The sequence below is a fragment of the Eubalaena glacialis genome, chromosome 17 (assembly GCF_028564815.1).
Source record: "Eubalaena glacialis isolate mEubGla1 chromosome 17, mEubGla1.1.hap2.+ XY, whole genome shotgun sequence".
In the NCBI taxonomy this organism is placed as follows: Eukaryota; Metazoa; Chordata; class Mammalia; order Artiodactyla; family Balaenidae; genus Eubalaena; species Eubalaena glacialis.
In genome coordinates this window covers 88676661-88684548 of record NC_083732.1, presented here as the reverse complement: position 1 = coordinate 88684548, position 7888 = coordinate 88676661, and the positions used below count along the sequence as shown (strand labels likewise).

General features: G+C 65.1%; 1 protein-coding gene across 5 annotated transcripts; it reads left to right on the top strand.

Annotated features, from left to right (window-relative positions):
- Positions 1–475: 475 nt before the first annotated feature.
- Positions 476–7076, top strand: NRBP2 (nuclear receptor binding protein 2). Of its 5 annotated transcripts, none has more exons than XM_061171654.1 (18): positions 476–904; positions 1373–1495; positions 1562–1663; positions 1761–1850; positions 2025–2065; positions 2160–2254; positions 2384–2407; positions 2480–2563; positions 2634–2689; positions 2786–2881; positions 3951–4083; positions 4200–4302; positions 4426–4476; positions 4559–4694; positions 5647–5700; positions 5799–5862; positions 5985–6040; positions 6131–6287. In XM_061171654.1, exons 1-18 carry the CDS (start codon positions 788–790, stop codon positions 6197–6199), a joined length of 1494 nt encoding a protein of 497 aa, XP_061027637.1. In that variant the 5' UTR covers positions 476–787; the 3' UTR covers positions 6200–6287. The 5 variants fall into 5 exon arrangements, with proteins under 5 accessions (XP_061027637.1, XP_061027636.1, XP_061027634.1 ...); XM_061171653.1 differs by having other exon boundaries at positions 2010–2065; XM_061171651.1 differs by having other exon boundaries at positions 5647–5862; positions 6131–7076.
- Positions 7077–7888: the final 812 nt, after the last annotated feature.

Below are 7888 nucleotides of genomic sequence, written 5' to 3'. Positions count from 1 at the left end.
CCTGGCCTTCCCCCAGACCCTCGCGGTGATCCCCGGGCCGAGCGGGCTGCGCCCGGCCCGCTCCACACTGGGTTCACCCTAACGCGGGCGCCCGGGGACTGGGCCGGGTTTCAGGATGTGTGTGGCAGGAGTGTGGTGGGGAATCGGTGCAGGAAGTACCAGCGGCTCCCAGAGCTGGGCAGGGCCGGTCGGCGCAGGCCTCTGCGCGCCCGGGGAGGTCCCGACGGACCCGGCTCCGGGCCGCCACGGAAACCCCTGTGCCCGGGCCGCTCGCCTCAAGCTGGTGCCGGGGCAGCCGAGAGCAGCGAGTCCCGGGAGGAGCCTGGCTGGGACCAGGCAGCTCCGCCGGGAGGGGGCCTCGGGAGGGGGCCTCGGGGCGGGGCCCTAGACGGGGTGGGCGGGGCCTATGACGGGGCGGGGTCCGCGAGGCGGGGCCTTCGTGGGTGTGGGCGGGGCCTCGGCCGGGGTGGGGCTCCACGCGGTGGGCCCCTGGGCGGGGGACAGGTAGGGTCTCCGCCGGGCGCCGCAAGGGCTCTACCTTCTACGGGGAGTCTCCGCTCGGGCTCCGGCCAGGGGAGGCGGCTCCGGCGGGGCAGGCTGGCTCCACCCCCCGGCTGGCCGCGCGCCCGCGCCTCCCAGTTCCCGGAGCCCGAGTAGGGGCTCGAGGTGGTGGCGGCGGCGGCTCCGCTCCCAGCTGGGCGTCTGGGCGCGGGGCCAGGAGGGGAGCGGCGGCGGCGGCGCTGGGCGGCGGATAGCGCGGAGGGCGGCGGCCTGGACCCGCCGAGCCATGGCGGCCCCGGAGCCGGTGCCGAGGCGGGGCCGGGAGCGGGAGGACGAGAGTGAGGACGAGAGCGACATCCTGGAAGAGAGCCCGTGCGGCCGCTGGCAGAAGCGGCGGGAGCAGGTGGGCACGGCGGGGAGGGGCGGGTCGCCACCCACCTCCGGCGGAGGGGCCCTTGAGACCACGCGGGGCTGTGCGGACTCTCGGGGAGCCAAAAAGACGGAAACCTCTCCGAAGCGTCGCGCAGGCGGCACCCTTCTTGACGGGCCCTTGCACTCCTTTAGCCTGGCGCCCACGCCCTGGTGAGGAACCCCCGATTCCCTAAGTCTTCTCCCGAGACCACCTCCCCATGCCTCTGGGACCAGCTGTTAGTCCTCTGGGGACCAGCCTCAAAAACACCCGGAGCACGCCCCAGATCCCCTCAGCCCAGCCCAGGATACCAAGCCTCTGCTCCTGGGTGCCCAGCTTCCCCCCAGAGCAGGCCAGCGCCTGCCTCACATGCTCGGGCTGCTGGAAGGGAGGTGAGCAGAGACCTAGCCTGCACCCTCTTCCTCTCCCCCACGCACCAGCTCACTCATGCCCCCCCGCCAGGTGAACCAGGGGAACATGCCCGGCGTCCAGAGCACCTTCCTGGCCATGGACACGGAGGAGGGGGTGGAGGTGGTGTGGAACGAGCTGCACTTCGCTGACAGGAAGGCCTTTTCGGCCCACGAGGTAAGGCCTGCTGCCCCCCCCCCGCCCACCCCACCCCCCAGCCTGGTGACCGCCCCCCCTTCCCAGGAGAAGATCCAGATCATGTTTGAGCAGCTGGCGCTGGTGGACCACCCCAACATCGTCAAGCTGCACAAGTACTGGCTGGACGCCTCGGAGGCCCGAGCACGGGTGAGCCCTGGGCACACCACGGGGAGGGGGCCACCAGTGGGTGGGGCGGCTGTGGGCATCCACTGTTGGTGGAGCCCATGAGCCTGCCGTCTCGCAGGTCATCTTCATCACAGAGTATGTGTCATCGGGCAGCCTCAAGCAGTTCCTCAAAAAGACCAAGAAGAACCACAAGGCCATGAACGCCAGGGTACAGGGAGTGGGCTGGGTCAGCGTCAGGGACAAGGTGGGGTCGGGGTGTGCTGGGGACAGAGATGGTGAGGGGGTGCTGGGCGGCCCTGGGCACAGGAGCGGGGCTGGGCCGGGGCACCTCGGGCCCAGCTGCCTTTCCTGCGCTCATCCCACGGAGTCCGTCCGCCGCCAGGCCTGGAAGCGCTGGTGCACGCAGATCCTGTCCGCGCTCAGGTGAGGGCCTGGGCTTGCCCGAGCACCTGCCCTCGGCGCCCCCGCCTCCCTGGCACCCCTGACCCAGCCCCGCCTGCTCTCCCCTCCTCCCCAGCTTTCTGCACGCCTGCAGTCCCCCCATCATCCACGGGAACCTGACCAGTGACACCATCTTCATACAGCACAACGGCCTCATCAAGATCGGCTCTGGTGCTGGCAGAGCGGGGCTGGGCAGAGGCGGGGGGCGGGGCTGGGGGACCTGTCTGGGCCGGGGGCGGACGGCGCCCAGTGCCCCATCACGCTGACGCCTGCTCTTTCTCCCCGCGGTGACCGGCTCAGTGTGGCACCGGATCTTCTCCAATGGTGCGTGGGGACCCTGGGGGGACGGAGCGTGGGAGAGAGGTCCGGTCTGCTCATCCCGCGCTCTCTCCATAGCGCTCCCAGACGATCTTCGAAGCCCCATCCGTGCTGAGCGGGAGGAACCTCGGAACCTGCACTTCTTCCCGCCAGAGTACGGAGGTGAGTCTGGGAGGTCCCCCCTCACCCCCGGCATCCGCCTTACCTGCCCTGAGCTGCTCTCCCCTTTCAGAGGTTGCCGATGGCACTGCCGTGGACATCTTCTCTTTTGGGATGTGTGCGCTGGAGGTACTAACCCCGTGGTCTCTGGGCCCCTCCCAGCTAACTCCCCCCATCCCACCTGTGCTGTCCCTTCCCCATGCCTGACCTTGCCCTGCCCCCCAGATGGCTGTGCTGGAGATCCAGGCCAATGGGGACACCCGGGTCACAGAGGAGGCCATCGCTCGCGCCAGGCATTCTCTGAGTGACCCCAACATGCGGGTAAGCAGCTGGCCCTGCCCCTACCGGCTGGCTCTCAGTGTTCCAAGGAGGGCCGGTGCGGTGCTTTGGGCAGGCCTGGAGGTGCAGCAGGTCAGGGCCAGGCCCGCTGCACAAGCCTCCACCCCACCACCCCCGCAAGGAGGGCCTTACTGGGCGTGCATGTTGAGTTGCAGACGTGAAGGCTCTGAGGGCACATTCTCAGCACAGAGAGACCGGAGAGATACTTCCTGTGTGGGCACAATTTTTATGCCTATTTTGTAGATAAAGAAACAGGTTCAGAGAGGCTTTAGAGCGAGTGGTGGAGCCGATGTTTGCATCCAGGTCTGCCCGATTCCACATCCCTGCCTGTAAGCCTTCAGGAGACCAGTTAGAAAGGACGCGGTCCTAGCCTGTGTTGGGGGCAAGGTGGGTGGGGAGCCAGCAAAGGGCATGCGGACGGATGGAAGCTGCAGCCACAACCTCTCTGGCCAGAGTCTGGCGACTGTCTGGCTTCACCGCATGACCTCTGGGGATGGGGGAGGGAAGTGACGGGGCCTGGACAGGACTGACGAGGAGGTGGAGCCAGGATGGACCGGAGAGGCAGTGGAGGGCATGGATGTGGGGCAGGGCAGGGACACTTCAAGGTCATCTCCGGAATCGGGCCTGACCTGAGGCAACCAGAAGAGGGGCAGGCTGTAGGTAGGCAGGCTCTGGCTGGGCTGCACTGACCTCGAGGCCCGCGCTGATCTTTCAGCACTCTGCCCAGCCCCAGGGCTGCGAGGTGGGGGCTGGTGTCCTCCCTGAGCAGTGCAGCTTCACCTGGAATTGGGGACGACAGTGCCAACCCGCCACGATTTTTGTGAGGGGTGTTGGAAGTAGAGCACGGGCAGTTCTGGGCCTGGGGGCAGACTCAACTGCCCTGTTTGAAGAATCAGGTCCTGGCTTGGCTGCTAACGGGATGCCTCTACTCTGTGCACGTTGCTCCATGAAGGCTCCCACGGGGTTGGACCCTGCAGGGGCCCCTTCTCCTCACACAGTGGGGCCAGAGTGGAGGGGCTCCACCGACTGCAGCCCCTTCTCCACACCCCAGGAGTTCATCCTCTCCTGCCTGGCCCGGGACCCTGCCCGCCGGCCCTCCGCTCACAGCCTCCTCTTCCACCGTGTGCTGTTTGAGGTGCACTCGCTGAAGCTCCTGGCCGCTCACTGCTTCATCCAGCACCAGTGTGAGGGGCAGGCCGGCCTGGGGGTGGGCCAGGGCCTGGGGTCGGGATGCAGAAGGAGGCCCCGCAGGACCTCGTGCTTCAGGGCCCACTGCCCTGTGTGCTCCCACGGCCCGCAGACCTCATGCCTGAGAACGTGGTGGAGGAAAAGACCAAGGCGACGGACCCGCACACGGTCCTGGCAGAGATCCCCCGGCCGCCCCGGCCCCCGTTGCAGTGGCGGTGAGCGGCCTGCAGCCCAGAAGCCTCCCCTCTCCTCCCGGCCGTGCCCCACCCAGCCCTGCCCACCCCCCCCACCCCCCCGGCAGGACCGCGACCCTCATGTTCTCTTCACACCCATACTAGGTACTCAGAGGTCTCCTGCTTGGAGCTTGACAAGTTCCTGGAGGATGTCAGGTGAGGGCTGGAGTGAGGCTGGGGAGTGGGCAACTGTCAGGCCTGAGCCCTCAGCTGTCACCACCCCGCACTGTGTCCCTAGAAATGGGATCTACCCACTGATGAACTTCGCTGCTGCTCGGCCCCTGGGGCTGCCCCGTGTGCTGGCCCCACCCCCCGAGGAAGCCCCAAAGGCCAAGACCCCGACGCCAGAACCCTTTGACTCAGAGAGCAGAAAGGTAAGCCTCTAGCCTCCACAGGCCTGCCCACTGCCCAGACGGGTGCCCTTATCAGGGGTTTCAAGTCCCCCAGCCCGGCTCTCCTCCAGGCTGCCAGGAGAGACCAGGTCCTGGCTGACCCCTTTGTGGGGCTTGGGGGGCAGTCGTACAAGCTGGGATACCCCCTTTCCCAGAGGCTCCACAGGGGAAGACCCCTGCAGGCCCCTGTCCCATACACGCTGCCTCTCGGATCCCACCTCCTTGGCTTGCTGATTAGCTGACATCTGTGACCTGGTGTTTCTGCCAAGGCCCCCAGGCCCTGTGTTTCCCCCATCCCCTCCTCCTGCTAGGCTCCCCACTGGCCAGGGGCCTCCCCGGCCACCCTCTCCCTTTCCTTGTCCACACCCACTGGGCTCCAGAGCCTCTGGGTTTGGCCTTGGGTGTGTCTCCATGGTTACCTCCCTGATCTGGGCCCCCTCTGTTCCCCACTTGGATGCTGCACCAGCCCCCAGCCTGGCCGCCTTCCCCGGCTTCCCAGCCAGAATTCATGTTCTAATAGCCACAGCTGGGGGTCCTCAGCGCACGCCCCCAACCCCCCCCCCCCCCCCCCCGCTCGGCACTCTGAGGCCTGGTTTTGCTGGCATCCTGTGCTTCTGCTGTCATATCCCTGCACACCTCGCTCCTCCCCCACCCCCTTCCCACAGCTCTCTCTTTGTTCAGGTGTTTTCTTCACCTGTGAAAACTCCTATTCATCCTTCAGTACCCAGCTTCAATGTCTACTCTGGAAGTTTCCCTCAACTCGCCAGGCTCCTAGCAGTGAGATGTGCTTCCTAGGCTCCCCTTGGAGACCGTCCTCATTTCCCGTCTTTACGACCCCTTTGTGTCTGGGCCCCTTAGACACAGCATCTGCTTTTGCTGCCCAGTTGCTGAGTTCCAGGCATCGTGGGTGATCTTGGCCTCCCCCTTCCCCCAGGTGATCCAGATGCAGTGTAACCTGGAGAGAAGCGAGGACCAGGCGCGCTGGCATGTGAGGGGGGGGCCACCGCCCACAGAGGCGCGGGAGCGCGGGAGCGCGGGAGGGGCGGGGCCGACTCCGGAGCCCACCTCGCGCTCCCGCCTCCCCAGCTCACTCTGCTCCTGGTGCTGGAGGACAGGCTGCACCGGCAGCTCACCTACGACCTGCTCCCAAGTAGGCCGCCGGGCAGGACCCCGGGCGGGACCCCGGGCGGGCGCGGGGCGGGCGCGGGGCAGGGGCGGGCGCGGGCGGGCGGCGCTGCGGCCTCACGCCCGGTCCCCACGCCCCTGCCGCAGCCGACAGTGCCCAGGACCTGGCCGCCGAGCTGGTGCACTACGGCTTTGTCCACGAGGTGAGGTGCGCAGCCGGTTACGGCCAGCCTGGGAGGGCCACAGGGTGGGCCGCGCCCCACCATCCCCCATGCTTTCCTCCCGCCCTGCAGGACGATCGGCCGAAGCTGGCCGCCTTCCTGGACAGCACCTTCCTCAAGTACCGTGGAGCTCAGCCGTGACCCTGATTCCGCCTCAGCGCTCCAGCTCCCCAGCCCCCTGGAACCAGACCTGGTGGCTCCCGTGGGGAAGCTCGGCATTGGCCCCGGCGTCTGGGTGGGGGACCAGGGGCCACCTCTGCCTGTGTGCCTGGTAGTGAGGAACCTCCCCCTTCCACAGCTCCCAGCAACCCTGCGGTGGGGCTGAGGGTGGTGGGGTCAGGCCCGTCAGGGGCGAGGGAGCCAGGGCTGGGGCTGGGGGGCTGGTTAGGCCCCGCATGTCCTTAGGATCAGGATCCCCCCATCGGCCAGCTTCCACAACTCAGCATCCCTTCCGTGCCCTTCATTTCCACCCCCGACGCCGTCTGGTCATGAGGGGCTGCCCTGCAGGGAAACGCGGCACAGTGCTGGGGGGCTGAGGGGCGGGGGTCGGCCCTGGACAGATGTGTGCCCGGGGAAGCGCTCCATTCCAAGTTGCTACCGCAGAGCCACACGAGGAACCGGAATCGCCGCCTTAAACCCATGGTAAACCACCTGCAGGTGTCAGGCGTGGTGCTGGGCACTGGGCAGGGCCACGGCCCTGCAGCTCCATGTGGCTCTCGCACCCCGCCCCCCGGCCAGTGCAGACCCTCCAAAGGGCTATTTTCTGTCCGTGTTCCCTGGCCTCGAGTGGTCAGGGTCAGGCACCCTCCCTGCTCCTCCCAAGCTCACCACCCCTCCTGCTACCTCTCTTACCTCCTCCTGTGGCAGCTGCCTTCCTGGGTCCTAAGGCTACCAGCCCCGGCTCCCTGTCTCCTCCACCCCTACCCCCCATAACCCTAGCCTCCGTTCACTTGGACCACCTCCCTTCATTTTCAGATGTAGTTGATCACTCTTAAAGATTTTAAACTGCGTGTATAAATTTAGCACATTCAGGTTTCTAAGCATCTCAAATGTCAAACAAGAAAAGCTCACCACTGTGTTAGTTCTCTGTTGCTGCTGTCAGGGTTTACCACAAACTCAGTGGCTTAAACCAGCACACTTAGATAGTTCTGTAGCTCAGAAGTCTGGCACAGATCCCACCAGACTAAAATCAAGGTGTTAACAAGACTGCGTGTCTTTCTGGAGGTTCTAGGGCAGAATCCATTTCCTCCTCCTTCAGGTCGTTGGCCTGCAGGTGTCAGGCGCGGCGCTGGGCACAGGGCACGGATTCATTTCCTTGCAGCGATGGGGCCGAGGTCCCCACTTCCTTGCCTGCTGTAAACTGAAGGCCACTCTCAGCTTCTAGAGGCAGCCACCTCCATTGGCTCACAGCCCCGTCCTCTGTCTTCAAAGTCAGAAACATCGGGGGGAGTCTGTCTCATGAACTGTGTGTCTGGTTTTCTGCAGCCGGGAAAGCTTCGTGTGACTAGGTTGGGTCCACCCGGATAATCCAGGATGATCTCCCCATTTCAAGGTCCTTCATCTTAATCACATGTGCAAAATACCTTTCACCAAGTAAAGTAATATTCACAGGTTCTGGGGATTGGGACACGGACATCTTTGCAAGGGGCAGGGGGCGGGTGTCATTATCCCACCTACCACATCACCCTAGCCAAAACTCTAAACCAAAACACCTTACCAAGATGTATCAAATGAAATAAATGCACCAACATGGTGAATCCCAAGTTATCTTAAACATTCCAATACCCTTTACAAAATTATTCAAGTTCTCACACCTTTCAATTTAAAATT

Coding starts and splice junctions, on each gene's coding strand:
- NRBP2 (XM_061171650.1), top strand. CDS start 788: ATGGCGGCCCCGGAGCCGGTGCCGAGGCGGGGCCGGGAGCGGGAGGAC. Junction 905..1,372: donor GGCAGAAGCGGCGGGAGCAG/GTGGGCACGGCG, acceptor CCCCCCCGCCAG/GTGAACCAGGGGAACATGCC. Junction 2,066..2,159: donor CAGATCCTGTCCGCGCTCAG/GTGAGGGCCTGG, acceptor CCTCCTCCCCAG/CTTTCTGCACGCCTGCAGTC.